The 26283-nt window shown below is 47.9% G+C and overlaps 2 protein-coding genes across 2 annotated transcripts in view; one reads left to right on the plus strand and one right to left on the minus strand.

Annotated features, from left to right (window-relative positions):
• B3GNTL1 (UDP-GlcNAc:betaGal beta-1,3-N-acetylglucosaminyltransferase like 1) overlaps positions 1–8113 on the minus strand; it is a 49051-nt gene extending 40938 nt beyond the window's left edge. The window contains exons 1-2 of the mRNA XM_061569746.1: positions 8004–8113; positions 4603–4684 (exon numbers count right to left, since the gene is read on the minus strand). The gene's annotated coding sequence lies outside the window, so the exon portion shown is untranslated. The remainder of the gene's footprint in view (positions 1–4602; positions 4685–8003) is intronic.
• Positions 8114–8191: 78 nt separating this feature from the next.
• Positions 8192–25907, plus strand: LOC133353494 (meteorin-like protein). The gene is made up of 4 exons (XM_061569780.1): positions 8192–8858; positions 14891–15330; positions 20800–20859; positions 23834–25907. The coding sequence occupies exons 1-4, from the start codon at positions 8722–8724 to the stop codon at positions 24199–24201; spliced, it is 1005 nt and encodes a 334-aa protein (XP_061425764.1). The 5' UTR covers positions 8192–8721; the 3' UTR covers positions 24202–25907.
• Positions 25908–26283: the final 376 nt, after the last annotated feature.

A 26283-nucleotide genomic window follows, 5' to 3' on the forward strand; every position in this document is an offset into this window, starting at 1 on the left:
TAAGATATTTTATTTTTTGTCCTTCTTTTCAAAACAGTATCTGGCACACGGCCGTCTGTTTCCAATCACAACTCACCCCCTCTGCACGATGAAAAGTTCTGTTACAGTATCACTCTTTAATAAAAGAAAGTATTTAATCATTCCGAGCGGAGATTTGATGGCAGGCGGTTTCAATAAAACCCTCCTACGCACCACATGTGTCAGCCTGACCTCATGCAGCCCTCCTTGTGCCGCATTCATTGCGGTGTGCGCACCGACACGCACACTTTCGTCTATGTGGACTGTACCATATGTCAGCACGCACTCCAATGCTCTACCCTCACCCAAACAAAATGAAATAAAAAAAGAGATTTTCGCATGAGCGTGGACCCCACAATCTTACGCATCACTCAGATTCTTATGATGTGTGCATGATACATATTTGGACCAACCCCCCCCGCCGCGGCCCCACCAAAATGACACTAACCTAACGCTCAGCCGAGTTCAAAGCCACATTATATTATTTATATTTTAAATATCGTGATGGTAAGGGTTCGACCGTGCCAGTGCTTGCTCACGCCACTGCTAGCAGACAACCCGCCCAGATGGTTTTTGGCCTACTCTTCCACGCTGGCCAGACGTGCTGGTAGAGGTGAGAGTAACCACACTGGAATCCCACAGGCGCATGACCTGCTAATTGACAGCCACTAAACACGTGTCTTTATATTGGGGATGAGGGCATTTAAAAAAATTAACATGTCAACAATTGCACTCCTTTTTTTGGGTTAGATCGCGTAATTATATAAATGTGTCGTTCATACCCGCCACCACCCGACACAGCCAACTAGTAAGGGTTGTCACGTAAACAGAACGTGGCCAATTCGTCACAAGAACAGCACACTGGTGTGTTGGAGAGCCAAGCCACAACATTTATAATCTGAGTACGACGTTTCGCCAGTAATAACAACCAGCTTCATCAGGCAACAGACAGATTTGTGGAGAAGTCCACCCGTTTCGTTCCTCATATAGAGGCGTAGATGTGGTGACCACGCTTCTGCGCTCCTGCGCAAAGTAGGGGGGGGGGGGGTTAATGAGTCAACGTACATTATGCATGCGCATTATGCGAGCCCTCTGATGTGTACTAGTGACGAATTACACTCCGGATTTTCCTCCCGTTAACCCCACACGTTTCACATAACGTGATGTTACAACGTTGAACGTTTCCATTTTTTTAGTTGCTCAAGTATCAACACACCGGATTACAACGCGTGCTCACATCACGTGACTGACGTAAAAGTCAGATATTTGGTGAGCAGAATCAGAAGTCGGTGTCGTGACCTTGCGCGTGTTGGAGTGGAACAACGCCAACACCGGTGAGCGCATGGAACTATGGACCCTGTGACCTCATCTTCATTCGCAGTCAAATCTGACATCAAGTGGCAACATTCTATCTGAACCTGCCCGCGTTCAACCCCTTCAGAACTCGAGCAGAGCTATTCTTGCGTGCGCTGTGGTTCAGCATTTTACATACTCGTTCAAGTTTCGCAACCGGACAGATGAGACGTCATCGACAAATGTAACACGGCAAAAAGCGATCAGCACGGCACGTGAGTTTTAAACGTAACAAAAAACCTCGCGCATTACAGAGGCAACCGGAATGTGACGTTGTAAATCGTCGTTAAAATGTCCACAACATATACAACAGCAAAAACTCCGACGCAACATCAGTGAACACAGCAGCAAATTTCGATTTAAAGCTTTGGTGACTGCAGGGATTCATTTTCTTGCTTCTTTCGGTAAAGTCACGTAGAAGGGAAATAATAAAATAATAAAAATAAAACATAATAAAATACAATTCTCACGACGTTTCGGCCACAACGCAAGCAGCCGTCCTCAGGTGAAGAACAGGTCTGTCGGAAAGACAGCGTCTGACGGACCTGTTCTTCACCTGAGGACGGCTGCTTGCGTTGTGGCCGAAACGTCGTGAGAATTGTATTTTATTATGTTTTATTTTTATTATTTTATTATTTCCCTTCTACGTGACTTTACCGAAAGAACCAAGAAGACAGCAGCAAATGTTTAGAAACTGAATGGCGTGACGTTCCACTGCACAGCACATACGTTCATGTATGTGCACTGTACACACGCCAGCACGCACATCTATGCTCTCAAAACAATGAAATAAAAAAGAGATATTTAGAGGAACCTTCCTCAAGTCTTACACATCTCTCAGATGCATACCTGTATACCTATGAAGAGAAGTCTAACATTTGAAACGAAACGGAAACACGTTACACTGACCTAATGCTGGGCTTATTTTGAAGCCAAATCGGAAAAATTATTATCATTAAATAAAGTGCCTCATCATTTGTAAGGAAGCATTTGAAGCAAATATGTAAATACATAATTGTTACACCACCACCTGACCACTCAGAATCGAGCCCCCATCCCTTTGTTCCGCAAACAATGTAGATAATGAGATCCTAAAATGTAATAAAGTTTATTTTTTTGTATCGCCCACAATTAAACTCACTCGAGGTAATGTTTGGTTTGTCGTATGCGGAAAACAAATACACATATGTGTGTGGCACTGGACCCTTGTCATACGTGAATATGGTGGCATGCTTTGGGGGATTCTGTGGTAATCCTGCTATGGTTCAGCTACATCATCTTACATCCTCATTAAAGTTTCACAACCGGACTTTTAAGAAATGCAGTCAGCAGTGACATCCTTTCCCAAAATCTAACAGAGCAGGGAAAGCGGTCGGCACCGTATAGTTTATTTTATTTCATAAACACATATTTCTAAAGGCAGTTGGATTATTTTGTAATTTATTGTTGAAATGTACCAAAGTATACCTTCTGAAAAAGACAATCCCTCCCCCAAAATCAGTTTACACAGCGGCAAATGTTTAGCAACTCAATTGCACGGAGTCAATGGATGTGATTAATTCCACCACAATCCTTGGCCAAAACAACTCACCCTTGGGAACATTGCTCTGGAATGCACGTGGGTTGCAATGTGCAGCAGGCATTTAAAAGAAACCCTGAACCCAAGAGCGTCTGCTGGTGCAACGCCACACAATGCTGTGTCACAATGCGCAGCACTGTTGGGCGGACTTGGCTTTCAGACGTGGACATTTTCAGCTCGTTCTAGACCAGCCTGGCGCAGAACTCTCACCACACAATCGGTGGTGGATGTTTTAAGGATGACAAAATACTCGAGCTGGCCTCTCCAATTATTCAAAGGATTGAGTCCCCCAACAAATTGCTGCATTAGTTTGATTACTCGATTCATGGGATGACACGAAAATAGTTGGAACAAATATTTTTGACGTGTGCTGCTGAATGGGAGGTGATGGGCGTGGCTTGGTGAATCGTCATACACGGCAAGCTGGGCGTGGCTTGCATGGGGTTTCCTGCCTTCGGTGGGTGGAAATTGTGGGCTGCTGCCATTTTGCAAGGGCCTGAGTAATTGATCAGGTAAAAAATTAACCCGTAAAAACAAAGTTTTTCACTATAAATCCTTTATATGCGTGGCAAATAAATTACAGTACATGTTCAATGGGCCACAACCCAGCCCACATTGGTCTTTGAAACGGGCGGCTAGAGTCCTCTCGTCCTCTGGCTTGAGATGGCTGCCACCTATGGGTCAGATGATTGCCTGCCACCATTAAGCAATTGGTAATTAAATATAAATAAAAAATCCTAAAATGTTGAAAATTTTGGGAAAAAATTTCACGAAAATAAATTGTCACGCACAACGAGTCTGTGTGCAAAATGTCAGCTCGATTGGATCACGGGAAGTGGGTTAAAAAACGACCGAAAGATTTGCACGGTCGTAAGCGCGCAAGCAAGAAAGTGAACTTAATATAAATGATTTAAAAAGTACTGTCGTCGATTATAATATTAAATAAATTAATCAACATAATTGCACAATTGCCCCAGCTCTCCAAAGGACACAAATTCCCACTATAGCGCCTATTAAGGCCAGTATATCACGCGAGAGGGTGATGTGGTTAGTGCCACACCTGACCACCTTTGTCTCTCCAGTACTAATGTTTACACACAGCACCAGTCACTAATTTAAGGCTTAGTGGTTCAAGGTGAGGCCCAGGAGAAGTTTTGATACCAATTGCCGCTGATGTTAGCCTTGGCTGGGAAATGGAATTAAAGTGAGTATGTCCATCGTGCAGTGTGCGCTTAACCACCAAGCCACTACAGAGGCAGACGCATGCACCGGCAGGTCTTGGTCATGCAACTTCCCCCATGTAATAGAGTGGTCATTTCCCCTCCAAACAAAATCAAGCCTACACCCATGATTGCAATGGCCAGTTTCCTTCTCAATTTCTGTGGCATGTGTTTCAAAACCCTTAAGGCGTCCGGTGACATTTGGATGCTAAATTTGCGCCGTTACATAAACGGATGTTTTTTTTTGTCCGCTGTGTATTTCTGCGAGCCTCGGGATCGGAAGACATGAGTCAACCGCACCGCTCGTGACGCCCAAATCGCTCGCGAATTAAATGACGTGTAACAAACCTTCTAGAGTCCCTTCGGTTTGTCATGTTTGTGACTGCGGGCAATGCAGTGTCCACGGTGGGCCACAGCGTGCAAGGCAATCACCGCGGTAAGCTGCGCTCCTCCACAGGTGTGCTGGCGGTGTTGCCGATGCTTCTCAGCCTTGAGCCTTTCCACAAGTCCTTATCTGGAAGAGAAAAATGCAATTAAGTTTTAAAATCACCAGCATTTTTTATTTTTGAGGAAGCTGAAAATTGTAACTGTACCACGATTGTAATTATTACGGAAGTTTCTGGAAGGCAAGGCATTGACTTAGCTTTTTTGCTTCAATGCCAATAAAATGTCCTGTAACTATATTCAAAAGTTCGGATCACTGTACGTGTAACATGTGTAATATATGTCACTTGGCGGATCAATTCCCAATTATTATTACCGTGCATACAGTGGAGCGGTGCTGCATTTTGTTAGTGCATTGCGCGATAAACTCGGTCAGCCCAGTTCAATTCCCAACCAGGCCTATTGTTCGGAGTGATACCTTAAATGATCCTGACCCCAACCCCCTCACTAATCAACACTCATCAGTGTAATTAAGTAAAACGGCGAAAAGGTAGCAGTGTGGCTTGCGGGATGTGTAAAAAAATACTTTCATGCTTTACATTTAGGGACAGACAATGGGAAGGAGGCATATTGCCTGCTTACATATATGTAATACGTGTATATAAAGGCCAGTCATAACTTTAAGAATGTGATATTTAATTAACACACTGGCTTAAGTTGAGGACGTATTATGTTTCAGTAATTCTAGTCACAATACTGTTTCCGATTAATACTCAGATATCTACCGATGGAATGTATCAAATAAATAAGCGAGCTATTGTGACCATCCGAATCTTCTGGCCCACGATGTAGCTCACGTCTGACTTCATGTCAGCGAACTAACTTTTGGGCTACTCTGCATACACGCCCGAGAAGACGTGCACTAACATTCTCGCTCACTGTACAATGAACACAAAACAACATGTGCAAGTAGTTTATAATATTTCGCCCTATACTCGAAGGCCCTGATTGCAAGTGTGGGTCATACGCAGTGTGACCTCGGTGGGTTGACGACAGATGGGACTCGTTACCGGCTCGTAAAGGGTTCACCGGTGACGAGACACAGCCAAACAGGGTCACGGCCAGGGGCATTGCCAACTGGGAAAATTGGAGGTTGGAACTCATATATCAAAAACATTTCACACTTAGTAGTCCACGTGAATAATGAACCTAGAGGCGTCGATATAGAGCAGCGCTTCAGCACCCACGGTTCCCGCAGACGCGACTGCAATAAGGCAGGACCGCTTCAAGAGTTTGCTACCGTGTGCTTTTCAGATCGCCTTGCCTCAAAGCAAACGAGACTGCGGAAGGGTCGTCGTTAAGCCTTTAAGAAGGACCATCATCGGAGCGGATTTAACCACCGCCCCGTGAAGGGGGAACGTGTGTGGATACAGCTGTTGTCCATTGTGTCTCCGGCGCGGGAACATTTCATTAGTTCGGTAAATGTGCTGTTAGGATCTTCGATAATGCCTAATGAGCTAATTGCCGCACTGGTTCCAGTTTCTTTGCAGCGGGGATGCTCCCACAATGAGCCGACGGGCATTCCTGCGCACTGAGCTCACCGCTCTCGGCACCCAGATGCGTCCGAATTAGTGTCTCGTGCCAGTTCTCCTAATTGCGGCGGGGCCCCCAAAACTTGACAACAACAAAATACAGAAATTGGTGATCAATCACATCAAATTAATGTCAGCCCCCCCCCCCCCCGTAGGATGCTCTGCTTTGGCCCCGATGACCTTGGTTCCCATGGGAAGGCTGCGTTCTCCTCCAATACCCCAAAGGCACGCCCCAACGCACAAGCCTCTCTCCCAATTCTTTGCCCGCCCTTGCGCCCCATTATTGTACAATGCTTGACTGTTACGGGCCTAGCAACATCGCCTCCCCCTCCACCGTACCCCTTGCACTTTCTTCTCTAGGCTAGGAAAATAAATCCGGGAAGAAAGTAAGACATTTGCCATTTCAAGGCGAGCAAATGTTTTACGCTTTTTGGTTTTTATTATTTTATTATTTCCCTTCTACGCGACTTTACAGAAAGAACCAAGAAGATGAATCCCTGCAGTCACGAAAGCTTTAAATCGAAATTTTGAAGAGTTGGCAACAATGGATGAGTAGGGTAAATAAAAATGTGAAGATACAATAACACGAAATGCAATTGATGCTGGGAGCTTTTACCAAGATAGCATACGTCATACTCTGTACCATGCGTTGCCGTGTGCTGGTATACACGTGTGCGTGTATATACGTGTGCGTGTATATACGCAGATTGTGTTGCTTTTGGCAACTCCGTGGTTTTTCTTTAATGTAATCTAATCTATGTCCATAGCCAACATTACTTTAAAATGTTTTCATAACCATCGGGTTGTTATTTGAAAAAGCCAACTGCACAGCAATTTCATTTTGGAAATATGTCTAACTTATGAGCACTTTCGTCTCCTATAGACATAACCTAAAATATTGAAAGTTTTTCTTCTTATCAGTCGTCCCGTGACACTTTTTTCAGGTCATGCAAAATACATTTTTTGACATGCGCTAGAGGTTTTTAAATAAAAAAATCTGAGTTGTAAAAGTATTAACGGCTGCATATATCGATCACATTCCCTACACAATGTGCATATATTTCCGAACTTACAAGTGTGCTTTGCATTCATAAATATGACACAAAACAATGGGACGTTTAAAACTAGCCTTTTCAAAAGCACATATCTCGTGTTAGGTAAATATAATTCCTTGAAACTGGTAAACATATGTACGCCAGTATGACCAAAATCACCCTCAATGCGGCGATGCTCAACCAATTTTAAAAATGCCAAGCAGGCCACGTGCCTGGATAGCACTTGGATGGGCGACTACGAGGCACAAGCAGGTGCTGGAGGCGTTGCAATGTGGTGGACGGTGCCGCAAAGTGCATCGCTGAACAGCGCTTTTCATGCTCCACGTCTCTACTTCGCTCGCACGAGGCGATAGCTTCAGGAGCCACATGCCAATGTCGAAGGTCCGCTCAACATTGGCATGGGTTTATCATCACGAAGATATTACAAAGATCCCCCGTATAGCCTGCAACAGACTGTAGGGGCAAATGCTGTTAGCGAGCACCTATAAAGGCGAGCACGGCACACGAGTGGGTGGGTGGCCAACACCACGCCGGGCCGCCTTTATCTCCCTAGCGGCGATGTTTACACACCGCACTAGGTAAGGTACTCATTTTAGGCTGAGTGGACTTAGGTGTTGGCCGTGAGCGGGAATGGAACCCGGGTCGCCAGGTTCGTAGCGCAGCGCGCTAACCGCCCCACAACACACACAGAGACACACACAGACACACACAGAGACACACACAGAGACACACAGACGCACGCAGCACTGGCAGTAAGTCGTTGATCCATCACGCTCGTGACTTCCCGCTAGGGGGGGCTCACCCAAGACGAGAAACTTTGGGGCTCCTTGTTTTCGTTGTTGTTGCACCGCCGAGGCGGCGCTGCGTGGCAGCCGGGGCCGGGAGCGAATCCAGAGCGAGCGGAGGAGGAGAAGAGGGAGGGAGGAGAGAAGTTTTGTGTGAAGTTTGCTGAGAGCCTTTGGGCGCGAAATCTTTGCCAGACCACCCGCCCACCCTGGCACGGCCCCCCACCCCTCCATCTCCCCACTCCGCTGCGTTTCAACTCCTGCTACAACACGCAGGGGTGCAATCGCAGGGCAACACAGGCGCACACAGACGCACCCACGACTCACGCGCACACATCCGCGCGTTGCCACAGCCTCCAGCATGCAGCAGCGCAGCGAGCACCAACTCCGCGCGTAGGAGGCGAGAGAGAGAGAGAGAGGATTGTGAGAAGTGCTTTTTGTTCCTCTTCTTGTTATGCTATAAACTCAGTTTGCGTCTACGTAGATTTGAATGCGCGTCAAGGAGCGTGCCGCTTGTGGAGCACGCCACGGTCGTGCGAAGTTGTGAGTAATGTAGCCGACTTTTGTTTAAAAAGAGTTCTGCTTCTACGGACCAACCAACCATCACCACCGCCAGCAGCAGCATCAACGACCGTGCCACGCTCGAGAACAAGACGATCTCCGTGGATCTCCTCCCCCGTGTGCTCCATCAAGGAGCCCGCTCGCTCGCACCAACATCACCGGCGGTGCAGGGCCATGCCGTGCTGGAGGAGGCGGGCGTGCAGGCTGCCTGCCTGGGCTGCCCTCTGCTACCTGACGTTGACGCTGCTGCTGCTACTGCTGTGCCCGCACAGGGCGCAGTGCCATGTCGACAACTGCAACTGGAAGGGCAGGTACGTGTTGTGGAACTTTAACAATAACAACAATAATAACAACAGGACGCGAACCGCATGGGGTGATGATTTAATTGTGTGCACGAGATGGTGGTGGTTGGGGCTGGTCGGGATAACTTGGAGGACAAATGAATGCCGCGTGACATCTCTCTTTCTCTCTATTCTTGTTTTAGTTCTGGCACTGCGTGGTTGTAATTTGCTGTTGGGTTGATGAAAGGCGACGCGGACGACTTGAATGCACGCAGTCGTCGCTCATGGCGTGGTGTTGAGACGTTGACTCCCTCGCCTGCTGATATACAGGCGAGGTCGTGGGTTCGATCCCGACCCCTGACGCTTGTTGTATGTCATATTTGGAGTTTGGATGTTCTCCCCGTGGTCGCGTGGATTTTTTTTCCGGGTCCTCCAGTTTTTCTCTCCACATTTAGAAACATGCGTTTAAGAGTATTTTGCTGCTATAAACTCCCACGTGAGCCTTACCTAGTAACATAAAAATGTTTTTTGTTGTTAAAATAGCTTTAGTTTGTGTGTGGTAGTGTTGTAACTTCCAACTGGTACTGAGCAAATGCCTCGTTCGCCCCCCCCCCCCTATTTTCAATTCCCCTTTCCTCCGTTCTTGTCCTGCAGTTGCCTCCTTAGCTCTTTGAGTAGTTCATCTCGCTTTCTCGGTTTCCACTGTGGTTAATTGCGTCCCGTCCTCTTTAGATATTATATAACCTGTGGCATATAGCAGCAGCGCCACTACAATACATAACCGCCACTTGCAATGCTTTTTTGCGTTTTATGAACAGTTCTGCTTGAGATCTCTTGTCCACGATACTGAAGCAGGCCTAACGGTGGGTTTGTTGCGTGTGGGAGAAATCCACGCCTCCGAGGAGATGTAGTAAGACGCTTGTCTGACATTATTGGAGGGATCGTAATGAATGTGGTGCAAGGCGGCATGATGGCCGTGATACTGCATTGATCGGTTGACGTCGTCCTTCATTCAATCGCCAGTCCCTGTCTGGAAGAAGATTGAGTCACGGTTTGGGTTTAAAACGATCGTGGATAATAGTACAGCCGTTGTACCCCCCTAGATTATTCGTTGGAGTCATCTCCCGTTAGATATTTGTTGGAGAAAGAGATTAGTTGCACACAGACTCTCATACACTTTCGCTGGCCCATGGTGCGCTGAAGATTGTATTACAACTTTAGGGTAGCATTTGTAATACTAATCTTATCCATGAAAGTCTCAATGAGTCTCGCAACTGTATTTCAGTGGAGCACTTGCTACCAGAGCCCTCCCTAGAGGGGACGGCGAATCGGGGCGACCGCCCTGGGCCTCGTGCTTTGGGGGGGGGGGGGGGTCGCGCTCCAACGTCACCGTGTCAGATTTTATACTTCCCGTTTAAGTTTGAAGGCGTCGGGGGGCCCACACGGTGGGATTTGCCCCGGGACACGCCCCCCCCCCCACACCCCCATGGACGACCATGCTTGGTAGATTGGGATGTTTGGCCAATTCCATCCACGCAGACGAGGGGGATGATGCTCAAAGGTCCGCACAGATTTGGTTGGCGGCCCACTTGTTGTACTGCCATCTTCATCTGTTGTTGTACTGCCATCTTCATCTGCAGCCAAGCCAGCTATGGCTGCAGAGTTTGGTAGTACATGTTGTTTACGTCGTTTATTGTGAAAATTCGGTCACAGTTCCTATGATCACTGTTTCATTGCTTTTATGGCTTTATTTTGATGATTTTCGAAAAGTTTTTTGGTTTGGCCATGTTTGTTTGTAGTACAGAGTTAGACTGATGGCCTTAATCTAAGTTGTCTTGTGGTTGTTGTTGTTTGACTTGCATTCCACTGGGATTTTTGCACACAGTGTTGGTGTACGGTGATTTTTCTGCAATATTTTGCTGTCTTTTCTTGGATTTTCTGTTTGCACATAGTCACTTGAAGATGTTTTCTTGTTCATGTTTTTGTTTTCTGTTTGTTGCGGTTGCACCCGATTCAAGAGCCGAATGGCTCACAGGGCTATACCTAATAAATAAACTTGAAACTTGAAAACTTCAGAGCACTCTGCAGCCAGCGGCTTTAGGAGTTTCACGAATATTAATTTGATCCACCAACCTCCCGCCCTGCAAATGGCAGGGGGCGTGTTGAAGACCGCATTGTACGTGTCGGTGTCAATCCACTGCTGGATGAGAGCCTCCCCGTGCTGTGCAGGCAGTGGTGAGTGAAGATTGGGGGGGGGGGCACAAGGATGGGATTTGCTGCACTTCCCTCTACTGCTCACGGGGCCTACGACGAGTGTGTTTGACACAAGGTGGTCTCGCACATCCCAAGAACTTGGCTTAGCCCTGCCGAGATGAGACGAGATCGGAGCGCGCGTAGTTGCGAGTTTGTCGAGCTCTGCGTTAGCGTTGCTCCTGCCGGATTTGTATCGCCGTATAGGCTCACGGACATTTAAAGGGGCTTGACATCGTCATTTTGAATTCCTAAGAGGCCGTCAACCGAGCCTGGTGGTCTTCGTTGCAAGGCCCGCGGGCCACTGGGGCGCCGGTGCCCTTTAGTGCGGCCCGTGACGTGTGCGGGCCCCCAACAGTGCACACACACAGCACACACACACACAGCGCACACACAGCACACACACACACAGTACACACACACACACAGTACACACACACAGAGTGAAGACGCCTCCGTCATCGTGGCTGTCAAACCCCAGTTTTTTTTTAAATGCGTGGCGACTCTCCTCACACAGACGATGTCTTATCGGCGAAAGTGCTCCCCCCCCCCCACCTCTGAAAATGTGAAAAACACTGCCCGAGGTCCTTCGACGATGCCCAGCCAAAGGCAGCACATCTACGAGAGACCTACGTCTACACAGGAGGCCCCCCGCCCCCCAATTGATTGAAGCAAATTGATTCGTGAATGGCCACCACCGTTCGGCTTCTTTAACCCTTCGCCCAGTGACTCTGGCCGAGATGCGGCCGCGGGGAGGGCCTGTGGGCATGCAGCAGAATGCAATCGCGACGCTACAGCAGCCTTGGACTCCCGTTATGAGACCAACGGGGAAAGCACGTGACCACGGGGGGGGGGGGCGAGGGGATGTCAATGGAATGGGTGGCTCTACGTTCGTCAATTCATTTGGAATTCCATTCACGGATGAACAAAAGTTACCGGGGGGGGGGGGGTGTAATTTTGCACAAGCCCATTGTTTTGCACGGAGAGCAAATAGAGCAACTGTGCATACGGAGTTCGGGATTTAATTCTCTTTTCCAGCCACGTGAGTGCCCCATTGATATTCGCGTTTCGCGTGTGTTAATTGTGTTTAATCAGGTGCGAGGCAATGACGTTCCCTGCTCCATTAAGTTCCTTTATTTAAGCAGGTGAAGCGCCCGTGGGGGGATCCGTGTATTCATGAGTTCGTTGGTGTTGTAGACCGTACTGTTGACTCTAGCATAAATACATTACATAATCGGATAATATTGGTCGCGAAAGGCCTACGTGTTAAACTGACATTACATCACATTTTTATGAGCTTTTACGTAGTTTCTCATTGTCGAATTATCTCAGTCTATTTAAATGCAATGTTGAGTAATAAAAGTGTAAAAACCACAGCCCACTTTTATCGGTCATGCAAATTACGTTCAGTCTTTTACGTCCACCGAACAACAGAAGGCCTCCTGTGGAAATGTCCTTGAAGCAATAACTGGACAGGGGCGCCACAGTGGCGATGTGTTAAATCCCTTGCTTGGTTTTCAGGTGGTTTATGGGTTCGATCCCAACCCTGACACCTGCTGTATATTTGGAGTTTGCGTGTTCTCCCCGTGGTCGTGTGGATTTTTATCCGGGTCCTCCGGTTTAGAAACGCGTGTTCAGAGTATTTGGCTGCTATACATTTCCACGTGATAAGCCACTTAATTTGGCTATCATTTGTGATAACGAGGTCGCTTCTGAAAAACAGCCATGTAGCTCAGTGAGCCTTACCTGGTAAATAAAAAAAACTGTTTAGATTTCGATTTAAAGCTTTCGTGACTGCAGGGATTCATCTTCTTGGTTTTTTCGGTAAAGTCACGTAGAAGGGAAGTAATAAAATTATAAAAATAAAACATAATAAAATAATTCTCACGACGTTTCGGCTACAACGCAAGCAGCCGTCTTCACCTGAATACCTCAAGACGGCTGCTTGCGTTGTAGCCGAAACGTCGTGAGAATTATTTTATTATGTTTTATTTTTATTATTTTATTACTTCCCTTCTACGTGACTTTACCGAAAAAACCAAGAAGATGAAAACTGTTTAGTTTAGATGGAATCGAATAATTTCTTCTGATACACGAACGCTCTTTGAGGTTGCTAGACAACTTTGTTCCTGAGCTCAGTAGCTCAGGCAAGCATGCTTACAGCGAGGTTACACATTTATAGCTGCACACCCATGCTGTTTGCGGATGTTCTCACCCAATTGCTTACCTGGCTATGTAGGTGTGCTCTGTTTGCTTTCGTTCCCTATAACACGTGGCATTACTTGCACGGAGGGAGTCAATGAGTGAAGAATAAATTGTTTTAAAAAATCCATCGCATCTCATTGCGATCGCCCACAATACCCCACCATGGATATGTAGTGCATTTAGATATGTACACGTACAGAAGCGAAACCTATTTGAATATAAATATTTAAATATTCAAATTCCATTCAAATTCCCAGTTAAGCAAAATGCGTAGGCAGATGTAGAGTTCTGCTTCACATGACCTGTCTCACCTAATCAATGAGCTGTGTTCAGCTCGGGTTTAAAAGCATGTTCACCCCACACAACCACATCCACGTGGCACTCGCTCTCAGTTTACGTTTGTTTTTATGCAAACAAAAATGTAAAGTACGGCTCATCCGGCAGTAAATTTACTGCTGGATGGACGGCCTCTCCTCACGGAGTTTGTCTTGACCATCCTTCTTCATCACGCTGGGATGTGTATGTTGAAGCGGTTGGGAGGGTAAACCAGTTCAGAACTCGCTGAACTGGTGCTGGGAATTAAACTGAGGTCCTCGGGTTCATAACACGTTGTGCTATTTTGCCACTGATCCCTCACGATACACCGTAGTATATTCAATGGGGTATGTGTGACGGAATGTATACACTTATCGGTAACATTGATGATCAAAACGCCAAAGTATTCCATATTAAGAACATTGGGATGGATCTGATCTCCATTGGCAGCCTTGAGCCGTTGGTGTAAATTCCATGCTCATATGGTAATGGCTATTCCGTCTGACAACAATTGCTCACATCCTCCAAAAGATTGTGCTCGTCATCCTCAGAGCTGGGACTGAGTCAGCTCCTGATCCGAATGTGAACTTCCGATTGGGTCTTATGCGCAAACCGCAGCACCGCCCGGCTATTTTAATAACATTGGCAGCAATGCGGCACAGTGGTTTGCGCACTGTGCTATGAATCCAGCGATCTATTTTCCATTTGCGATCAAATCTAACAAAAGTGGCTATTGATATCTGAGCCAGTCCTGGGTCTCCAACCTACTCTGACCAGCATGGTGAAGTATGGTCAAACAACCTCCACGGTCAGCGCAGTGTGGAGAGGTCTTCATCCAGAAAGTGATTGACGGAGAATTTTGCATTGTATAATTATTTTCTCATTTCAAACCTGGGTGGTGGGTGGAAACGGAGTCCATCAAATGAGTTTATTCTGAAGGGGAACCCTAAGTTATTAGTGTTTAGATTATTTAGATTATTTGGCTACTATATATTCCACATGATAAGCCACTTTGTGGAGATATAGTTTGTGGCCAGGTCGCTTTTGGAAAATAAGCTAAAAGCTAAGTGGTTCTTACCTGGGAAAAATAAATATATTTTTCGTGAATTTCTTCCCTTGACTATACTTGGTACTCCTATCGTGTTTTTGCTTTGTTTGTTGTTGTAACTTTCTGACCCCGTGCCCCTACTGGGTGTGCATCTGCCAAAAGTAGCTTTATAGCTCATCGGATTCCTCCAGTCTGAATAAACATTGCGATTCCAAATGTGCCACCCACCCTTTTTGTTGTGCAGCGGCCTCACCGACACTCTCATCGCTCCGGGCACGGCGAGCATCGTGCAGCTGTCGCTGCACTGCGCGCAGGGCTCGCTCGAGTGGCTCTACCCGAGCGGTGCCCTGCGAGTGCTGCTGCACGCGCCGGCGGGGATGGCGCGGGGCGGGCGCCTCGTCGTGTGCCTCAAGCCCCTGCCGGGCTCGCACGGCGCGAACGTGTACGTGGAGCGGCCCGGCGAGCTGCAGCTGGCGGTGGACGAGGCGTCGGGCGGCTCTGACCGCGTGTACTGCGTGCCCGCGGGCCACGGCGAGCGCGACGACGGAGGGGCCGCCACGGCGCTCTTCATCCAGGCGGTGCCGCAGACCGACATCAGCCGCAAGGTGACGGCGCTGCGCTACGAGCTGCGGCCCGAGGGAGCCCAGGTGGTCGTGCCGGGCCGGGACGCGGGCGACCCCGACGGTAAGGGCCCACGCGACCTGGCACTGTCCCGCTGCTGCCGTGTCGCTGCACTGCAGTGCTGCCTTGGCTGCTGCTGCTGTGTGCTCGTTGGGGTTGAATTTCTCCTTTTCCACTGGCACAGACATGCAAGCTGTGCCGGCGTGTGGGATCTTCGTGGTCAGAGCTTGTTTGGCAGCCGCTCCTTTCATTTGCGTATGACATCGACGGACACAGAGCGGGTTATGCAGTGGGGAAAAACCTGGCATCTCCTTTTCCACGAGGTTGTATTGTGAAAAATACACTCAAGTGTGTTCGTATACATGCCAGCAATAGAGTGGTAGGAATTCTCCATTATCAAGCCTGAGTGCTAAAAGTTCGACATTCCCACGTCAGGGAAGAGTTGTTGTTTTTCCCGATGGATGAGAACTGTGGACTGCACACAAAGCGGTACTCAAATTTCAATCCACGAGGGATGATAGGCATTGTCGAACCGGCATTTGAAGTTGCAACCTTGTAATTGTGACTTGGGCCACAAGCCAAGCTGCCTGCTAACACGACTATCTCATATTCACATATACAGTATATATATATATAAATTGAATATTTTGGAACATAACATTTATATTATCCCACTTTGGGCCATTAAATTAAACTATCACTGGGTCGATCATATGAGTGCCACTTTACAATAAGTCTATAGTGGTTCCTACATAAAAAATATTTGCCCGGGTCATAGGAATGTATAATTTACAACACAGTCTGTCAGCAAAGATGAATGCTGCTCATGTGATCAGAGTTATCTTCGTTTTTAAATGGCATTTTTGCTTAAAAACTAGCATAGCAAACACGTTGCAATTTTTTTTTAAAAGGTCGATCAAAACCATTTCACAAATCCTTTGGCAATGCCCCATCGCACTGCTGTGCGGATGCAGTTATTCAACTGTGGATACTATTCAACTGGCTCAATTGTGCTATAACACCCTGCCACAGGTCTGTAATAGAACCACCAATTCGCCAATTGATCATATATGTTACTCTTTAGGATTATCCACAGCTATGAGCCAAGCTTTTCGTGTGAAGTGTTCAACTGTTTGGGTGGAACATTGTTTAACATCCGTAAGATGTCCATTCGCAAGCAGCAATTGAGCAGTTCAATACCGTACTTTTCTGCCAGTAATATTTCAGGCCCTTTCCCAGTCTGAAGACGTTTTCTTTAGGGGTTTTTGTGTCCGATGTAAGAATATATCGACAAGTACACAAGTCAAATCAATCTTGCTTCATATTATACGGGCACGAACCAAATCTAATTTGGAGTACTTTATTATTAAATGTGAAAGAACACTGTCTTATTTCCTGTTGCTAGCTTAAAAAAAATGTGTTGCTCTCTCTGCAAAATTTTCTTCGGCCGCTGGAATGCTTTCCTGGAAAGTTCATAAAGAGAGCGCGGTAATATAAACTCCGGGCCCTTGCCTTGGTTCTTCATTGGGCTTTGATTTTAAATTCACTCGCGCCAGCTTTGGGGGCAAACACGCTCTTATTTACAGTCGTAAGTTTATGGCCCTGAGATGGCTGAGAAACGCGCGCACAAATGGAAGCGCCTGCGCCGCCGTGTGTGTGCCAAACGTAAACATAGCAGCCGCGGAAAAAGGAGCCAAGTGCCACGTTATGTGTGAACACCACACGGAACTTTGCGCTCTTTTGAACGGAGGGTGAATCTAAAGCCCCCCCCCCCACCCCGCTAAAAATAAACGTGCATTTTCTCTTCTCGCAGTAATAGGCTTGTTGTGGAGGCCATCTGCCTAGTTGATGTTGCACCGCTCACCGACGTGTGTGCGGTTGTGCAAGGCCCTGTTCGTGTTGAACGCTGGAGGCCATAAGAGGTCAGATATAGAAAAATGTGTAAGTGCGTGTGTCCAGATGTTCGTGTCGGCGAGTGAAACTGCAATCCTTTGGCATCTCCGAGGATTTTCTTTCCATTGCAGTGTGTGTGTGTATTAAGACCAGCTGTGTAAGTGGATGCATTCGGAGGAGCGCACCATTAATTTGAGATCAATAAGTGTGCATAGTGGCAGACGCTCATTCCAAGGAGCTTCTCTTCCAATCTAGTGCAGGGGATTTTGTGAATGCGCCGGTGGCTTTTCGGCTGCGGCGGGGGGGGGGGCACAATCTCCGTTGCACTCTCGCCTAGTTAGTATTCGCACACGTGCAGGACGCACACAAGGGCCTCGAAATTGCACGATGGCAGCAGAGGCACAAAAGACACCGTGGTATGTGAAATCGTCTGCGCTGCTGAAACTGATAATCTGGCTTCCATCGCAATCCCCAGCAAAAAACATTCTTCATTATTGGTGACAGCCTTTTTTCCTGGGGGCTATGTTTGGCTTGTTGCTTGCTATGTACACACAGCTGGGGTTGGGTTTAATTTAAGTCCACCTTTCATTTCTTCTGCACTCCTCCCCCCTTACCCTTCTCCCCCCTTCCTGACAATTCTCCCTTCACCACCACCACCACCCTCACCCAAGCTGCATACACCCACTCCCCTGCCGATTCACTCCCACCCCCTCATCCACAAGATGGAGTGGGCTTTTCTTAATGTGTTCGCTTATCTCAAGGGAGCCGTCTCTGCCTGTGGGCTGGGAGGTAATTTATTGAGGAGGTGGAACACGCTTGCTCTTTTGCTAAGGGTTTAGCCCAGGTATTAATTAACATTCTTAATGGTTAAGGAAATGCTGAGCTCACCGGAGTTCGGAACAAAAAAGACTTTATTAAGTGCCCCAGGCTCACTGCCACAATGCAGGGTGTTGTAAAGTTAGTTTTGCATACAAAGTTGAATAAACATCTAAACTAAGCAGTGCATCTTTTTGCCCCCACCTCTCCAAATGTAGCGGTAAGTTTTATGGAGTTGGCAGGCAATTGCCAACTGCAGTTAGAATCGAGGGCCTTCTTTTGCTCCCATTGCGATTCGTGGGTTGGGCTCACCCACGGTCCTATTCTGCAGACGAATGTTTGGACGACCTTATATCATTCTCGCTCGTGGAGGTGGTGGTTGGAGGGAAGGTGGTTTAAGAAGAATCCACCCTGCTTCAATGTAGCGAGACACAAGTCCGTGGTCACATGAGAAGAGGCGCTGACTCCTCCGATTCGAGTCTGCGATCATGTGACCCCCCTCCACCACCACCACCACCTCTCTCTTCAATTCGGAGGGCCCTCTCCCTTGCCCGCACGCCTCGTCCCGCGTGAATCGCCTGCTAATCCGTAATCCCAGCGCACTAAGCTCTAATCACTGTGCCCCGATACTTCATGTGCATTCTCGTGCACGCATTGCGAGTGCACGGGAGGAGAGAGAGAGAGCGGTCTGCACGGGGCGCGTGAAAGCGCGAACATGAGCGCCAATAATGAAGGCCTTTGTGAGCGGTCTCTTCAGCTCGGGGCTCTGATGGGGGGGGGGGGGGGGGTGCTGAAGGGGTGGGCGAGAGAGGGACGTCTTTGCGGACTCCCTTTTCCGTGGCAGCGAGATGAGTTGAATGCGCGCGGAGAAGCAATTCAAAATACAGTGCTTCTGGCTAAATATCGGCCAGCCTTTTGGATTACTGCAGGTCAAAGCAGTTTCCTGTATATTTCCTCTCCACAGATTTGCCTTGGGTTGAATTCTATTTTCATTCAATCTCTATTACCGTACACCGCTATACCAGTTCTTCAAATCGTGACGCAGGTAACGGCATGTGCCTCCGGCAGGTGTTTTCAATCGGGCTGCGCGCAAGGCATATGCCCCGCAACATGTCTGCACGAGGCCGCTGTGCGAGCAAGAGACGTGCTTGCATCTCTGGGTGCAGTGAAGCCCACTGCGGCACCTTGCCTCTCACCAGAGGCCAGGTCGCTCGCCTTCTTCTACCGTGCCACGGGCACGTGCTGCTGCTTGCTCCCTTGCAGTGGGCAGCGTTTGACTCTTTATCCGAACAGCGGTGGATGACAAAAAGGGAGGGGTTGATCATTTACTGCTCGTGTATACCTTTGCAACAAAAGCCACATGCTACACGAGCAATAAGAGTGGGGACGCCATCTACCCCCCATTGTCTTTGGATCAAGCAAGGATCTCGTCTGAACTCCCCTATTTGCTTTTTCTCCCCGAACAATGTAAAGAGTATTGCGGTTTCACCCCACCCCCTCCACCTTTAAGTTGCCTTTTGGCAGGATGCACTGCAAATTACGAGTTCCTAAATTGAAAACAGATCATGGAGAGCAATAAGCGAAGCGGTATTTTCTTTGCACGCGTGCTTAAAAAAACACATCTTTATTATACACTCACTGTATTTTAATTACAGCCGCAACGACGCACGTTTTAAATTACCTTTGTGCTGCCCTTGTGTGCTCTCGGCGTGAGCAATGCAACGTTGGGGGGGAGGGCCCTTTTCCAAGCGCTCTGCTGCGAGAAAGAGTAACGCTTTCTCAGGGTGCGGGCAGGGGGGGGGGGGGGCGGGCGGGCGGGGGGGCGCTGTCCGCCTTCCCAAATTTATATCTGGGAGTTTGAGCCGATGTTTACCACCCCGCTGGGATGCTCCTCCGCAAACAAGTCAGAGCCCATCAATCTGCCTGGCACCCCCGCTCGCCCGATGTGTGACCAGCTCTGCCATTCATGCCACAGCTGTGGGTAGGGGGGGGTGGCGGGCAGCAACACCGCCGCCATGGAATCGGTCCTTTCAAAAGCTTGGATCCTCCCGAGGATGAACCATTGTCTTCCACCCCCACCCCACCCACCCAGTCCCGTATCTGCTCGACCCGGCGACTGCAGGAAAGCTTTTAAGATGTTAATCTAAACTGTGGCGATGCAGCCCAGTTCGCAGTCGGAGGCATGAGTCGAACATGCTGTTAAATGGGTTAATGTCTCGGGTTTAATGTTTAAGCCGTCTTCGGACTGTCTTTGTCCGACTTCATTTGCGCGGTGGAGAAGGTCGTTCGGCTTTGTCCGTGCGCTGTCGTAAGGTCACGTTTTGCTGTCCGCCAAAATAAAATAAATATTGGGCCAAGAAATTCATCATTAATGTTGATTGTTGCCCCTTTTAGTTGGGCGGTCTAGTCGGTCATATACACCAAGTTTTTTCATGCGTTTGGTTTGTTGTCCTTGCCTCACACCTCCGTTGAGCACTGTAGGTTACGTACGGTAAAAAATAAGTTTTTAACATGCATACGTACAAGTTCTGTTGGAGCACAACCATTTAGCCATTCTGGCATGTCACGAGTACAGGCCATTCAAAAGCAAGCAGCAGAATGTTTGAACTTCAAGCACACAGCAACAAGTTATTCTGCTGATAAATATCTGCATTTGTGACTGTATTTGTTAATTTTCTAAAGCCTTCTTTCTCTCCTGCCGTGAATGTCTTGCAATGCGACTTTTCACCCCAAAGCAGCGCAAATATTGCATGCCGGCGTCCGTGAGTTGCACACGCAAGCAATCGATTGGGTGCTCAAATGATACAATGTCTTTGTCCGTAGATGCCTGCAGACCCTGCAGCGATGCGGAAATGCTGATGGCTGCCTGCGTCAGTGACTTTGGTGAGTCAAACAAACCCCGTTGCCTCCAAATCCCACTCGCATGCAAATGCACCGTCCTATTCGGGTCTCTCCCCATCGGTGCGTCCGGGGCACAGTGGCGCACTCACCTGCTGTTATCCGTCAACGCGCAAAGTCCAAGGTTGTGTGGCCGATTGGTGGATGGGGACACGCCAGCGAGGAAGCTTACGGTGGGCAGACTGAATGACGCACACTGCCCGGCGGTCGAAGGTCTCGTGACGCTATCTGCGCCCTTTGTACTCGTTTAGTAGCGGTGGCGTAGTGGTTGGCGCACTGCGCGACGGACATAACGGCCCGAGTTGGACGCTAGTGATATCTGAAGCCGTCGTGCGTCTCCCCTTCCCCAACCCGCACTCGCCAGCATGGTGAAGTATGGTCAAAAACCTTCGTGACCCATGTGGCATGGCGAGGCGTTCATCCAGCATTGGCTCAATAAAGGGCGATACATTATAATTAACTTTATTATTTAGTAGTCATACAGTTAGAAGGGGATAAGTAAAGTTGTATTTAAGACAGCCCCCTAGCCTAAACAGAGAAAAGTAGCTGAATAGTGTGGCTGCTGTGTGCACTTGTGGTGGTTTCAGTCAAAATTTACCCAGAAGAACAGAGGGCCTAGTTGTAAACAAGCAGCATTCAGTTTTAAAGAAGTTGCGTGAACATTTTATAATCGTGAATAATATATTAAAACGTTTGGTGCGTGAAACAGGCAATGGTTGAGGCGTTAAACGTCCCACTCTGCATTATTTTGTTTAAGTACGCTCACGAATATGAAAGTTGCGCTTTTTGGTAAACCGCTCAATCCCTGCTGCATTTGTTTAAAGGGACCCCATGCTGACCACTGTTGATTGGGAGCCACTTTTCACACCACACTGCCAGCCCTGTCACCACATAGTCAAGACATACTGGGGCAAATGGCTGTTTACTAAACGCCACGGGAAGACACAGGGCAGGACAAATAAAGATCTGAACCCATCGGGAGTATCGGCGCTTATTGCTTCAGCTACGGACTCTCGGGGGGCCACCTGCTGTGGCGCAGATTTACGAGGAGGGCTGTGGGGTGGATGTTGGTGTGGCCTGGCCTGGTGTAACGAGTGGCCTCTTTGATCATCCACTCCACTGCCTCGTGTCCATCCCCCCCCCTCCCAGATGCCAAAAACACCGCACTGATGATGCAACGCCTGGTGTTCCACTCTGAAATGTTGCTTTAGGAAAGTTTACATTTTAACGTCTCTGATATGGTAATGTGTACTCCAGAACTTTCTTTTATACAGGACGCTGGTAAACTCGAAATATTAGAATTTAAGTATAAAATATAAACGTTTTGGTTGTTCAAAGTTACATCTACACAAAGTAAATGCTACAATGTAAGGTGTACAGTGTATAACAGTCACATAAATGAGTGTGTAAATCCCATAATTTAGGTTTTTATTTATTAAACTTCATACTGTGAATATAACTTTTGATTAACATCTACGGTATCACTATTATTTGTTACTTTCATCATATTTAAACAAACAATGCTTTCACAATTATATGCGGGGGTGGGGGGGGGGGTGGCTTGAGGTTTCTGCAGCAATATCAGATTCCTCAAAGCCCATAAACACAGATGAAATTAGTGCCACATCTTGGACGTTAAGAAGCAGCAATTACGACCTTTTCCGGCAGCGTGAGCGAGCAGAGAACTTGGCAGGGTTTCACCCTGTCCGTCACCGCAGTCCTCGCCCCTGCTGCCTCTTAGAATGCACGAGGCGTGCACTGCTGCCTGCTGCAGCCCAGCACGCAGCAGAGACGTGGCCGGTAAACAACAACAGCCAACCCCCTTCGGCCCGCAGCGAGCCGCCGTGTTCAGTGATCGATGCTCCTGCGTCGCCCTTCTGAGGTCTCTGGTGGCAGAGAGAGGTCAGGGGGGCCTTGTACTTGAGCCATCGGAGAGCCGCGTGGACTTTCCACTAGTTAGCGTAACACTACTCCCGAACCCGCTGAGGCTGGTGGAATGATAGATATGCTGTGTGCAGAGTAGTGGGGGGGGGGGGGGGGGCAGAGGGAGGGGGTGGAGGAGAATGAGTAGGATGGAGGGAGAGAGATGGAGATGGGCCGGGGGGGATGGATATGGGCAAGCCGACTGGCCGAGCGCCCGCAGAGTCACGAGGCAGGGTCATCATTTCCTACACTTAAGCAGTCTGAGTTAGCGGCCATCCCCTCTTGCCTTGGCTGCAGGCTCCACCGCAGCTGCGGCTGTGTGTGCATCCAGCGCCACCTGCAAGCTATCGAGTGGGCGGGCGGGCGCGTGGCGGCACGCCAGCTCGCGTCCAGACCCTCGTTTTAGCTTGCGTACGCTTCGCCACGGGCGCGTCGCTGTCTGCTCGCATTGCCCAGGATCGCGCTTCGTGCCGCGTAGATGTGGCTTTCGTAAATCCATGTCACAGGTGTCAAAGAGGCAGAGCTGCATCCGTGAGCGCCGTGTTCACTTTCTTTTTTGGGGATTGAGCCATTGGTGGAAATTGCGTGCTCCGATGGAAAGTGCATTCGTACCTTCACATGTTATTCTGCACATAACATTACCTTCCAGTACTTGCTCTGTTTTATGTAGGGGACAGGTCGCTCTTTCATTGAATGGTCTCAAGTGGAAAAAGTTCAATTTGTTTTGGCATTCACTGGTAATCATGACCCCCCTAATTAAAGTAATTGCTGCATTCTGAAAGGCTAGAGCAGAGTTACATACAGAGCTTATTTCTACACACTGCTGAGGAACTGATTTGTTTTATCCATAAAACCAGTGACGACGATACTTTGGAGGACTCCATGCAACAAATCTCTAGATTTTTTTGGATAATGTTATTGCCATTTACCCATGGGTCTGCATGAAAAGCTGTAGAGGGCAGTTTTTTTAAGATAAATCCATTCGCGGTTGCTTGTATGTATTCTAACTTTGAGTTTTCTCCTTTTTCGCTCGCAGTGGCAAAGGGTGAAATCACGTCTGTGTCACACGACAAGGGAGAAGGCCAGTCCATCGTCAGAGTCTCCGTCGTCAAAGTATTCCAGCAAAAAGAGGAGATTTTTCAGCAGCAAAGGACTGCGGGGGATGGGGCGAGAACTCTGGGAGAGCAGCAGAGGACTCTGGGAGACGAGCCGAGGATGCTGGGGGAGGTGCGGACGCCGCTTTGGTGCGGTGTGAAGCACGGCGAAGGCACGTTCCTCTTCACCGGAGGGCTGCACTTTGGTCAGGCGTGGCTTGGCTGCGCGCCCTGGTACGAAGGGTTCAGGAGGGCATACGAGCAGGCACGATCCACCGGAGACAATCCCTGCGAGCTGCAGCTCGACTGAAGGTGGCCGTTCAGGCGGAAGAGACTCTTGGTCGCTCCGGTTGGAGAATGGAGGACTGTGACGCGTGTGCCCGCCACCACGATGGACAGAAACGTGCTTCTCTCTGACGTGTCGTGGGGTCGTGCCGGGCGCGTGGTGTCGTTGTTGTTGTTCAGCACGATTCCTCACGTTTCACTGCACGTGCCCGGGAGCTTCGAGAGGACTGATGCGGGGTTTTTTCCCCGGCAGGTGTGGCGTGCTCCCAGCACGTGGAGGGAAATGCCGCACGTCGTGCCTAACAAATGCATGTGGGGGGGGGGGGGGGGGAGGGGAGAGATGGTACCGCCAAACCGCAAAAACCTACGTCGCCGTTTTGTTCCCCGTTTCCGTTCTTCCGCTGACTTCAGACTAATCACAGCTACCGCTTCCGCTGCCTGTTTTACTGCCAAAAGTTATCAGCTAAGAAAACACAACTCTGCATAGTTGGTGCGATCATTTACTATGGAGAAAACTGCAGTGCAATTACTTGGTTTTAAGTGGGAAGCTTTTTTTAAAGAATAATAATTAACGGACATAAAAGTGTCGATTCATATTTTGTGCAAGATCTAATTTAAACATGTTTTAGGTCCTGTTCATCAGCGGAATTGTCGAGAAATGGTACAGAACCGTAGCTTTTGCCTGCAACACTTAAATTATTTCTTAATAAATAAGGATAGGTGAGAAGCTGAGTCATTCATTGATTCAGGAAGTTTAAAATCTATGAGGTCCTGTGCTCTGGAATCATTTTAATTGCACATTTTAACTAGCTTCTGTTTTTCCACAATGACAAAAACTAACCATTCCTCCTGAATAAAGAATTTGTCTTTTAAAAAAAAAATTCAGCTGCAAATAAAGCATTGATTGCCTCTTTGGTATTAAAAACATACATTCACCTGATATCTTTTTACATTTTGGCAAATCACTCGCGAATTTTACTGTTGTGCTAAACGAAGCATTCAAAAGAAAGTATTTATATTGAAAAATGTGATGATGGGGGAGCAAAGGGGGAAAAGTTAAAATATCATATATATAATTGCATTAAACGTCTCGCGTGAAAAACAATGCTTTTTTAAGTACAAATTAAAGTGCAGAACACAACCCAATACACTTTGTTAAAACCACTGCCAGTGTTTGGTACGTACTACATCTGCTCGTTTTATTCTTTGTAGTAGAGTTTCAACTTAATTGGCTGCATTGGCCGATGCAATACAGAGCGGGCTTGAATGTAATGGAAGATCTTTATCAGCACTTTTATATACTGCATTGTTTTTGCTGCAGCGTCTCTTCTCCACGAACAGACAACAACAACAACAACGCAGCTACGTCGCCCTCCTGCTATTTCAGAGTGAAGAGATGAATAAACCCTCCCAACAACCAGCTCGGTGTAATAATTACTCGTGGTACTGCCAAAACTAAACATAAATCGCAAGTTAATTGTTGAAAGTGACGTTTTTTTTCTTGCTTCATTTTTTACAAATTTGGAGCTTTTATATTGTTGGCGTTTTTGGCCGATGGCATTGAGAGTGTGAATGTTGTACATAGTGTGTGGGCTTAGCGTGTACATGGAGATGCAAGTGTTGCCTGTCGATACAAGCTGGTGGGAATCGTGTGGTTCACTGGCAGAATAGCAATTAGCAAACGCGGTGCTCTCTGCTTCCAGATTTTCAATTAAAGAAACTTTTCTTTCATGTCAACTGAGTATTCTTGCTGTGTCTGTGTGTGTAGGAAGTGATGGTGTAGTGGTTTGTTTTACTGACTGCACGAGTAAATTGGGGACCTTAGTTCGAGTCCAAGCCACGGCTAATGCCAGTGGCGAGCGGTGTCGGTGATTGTCTCGGATCTCCCCAAGGTAGTCTTGAACGAGTATCGGATTTCGTGTGTAACCATCGGTATTGGGGAGACAAAGGTGGTAGGGCATGGTGTGTGGCCACACCAGTGCCTTTTACGCGCCATGCTCACCTCTAGACAGTTCACCCAGCAGCGGCCTGTCTTTGTTCGTGTGCTGACGATGTCGACCCGCCTATCAAATGTAGCGAAATCCATAAAAGTTATTCATTACCTTTA

This window comes from Lethenteron reissneri, chromosome 44, assembly GCF_015708825.2.
Source record: "Lethenteron reissneri isolate LAM-NWPU_2019-01 chromosome 44, ASM1570882v1, whole genome shotgun sequence".
Taxonomy (NCBI): Eukaryota; Metazoa; Chordata; class Hyperoartia; order Petromyzontiformes; family Petromyzontidae; genus Lethenteron; species Lethenteron reissneri.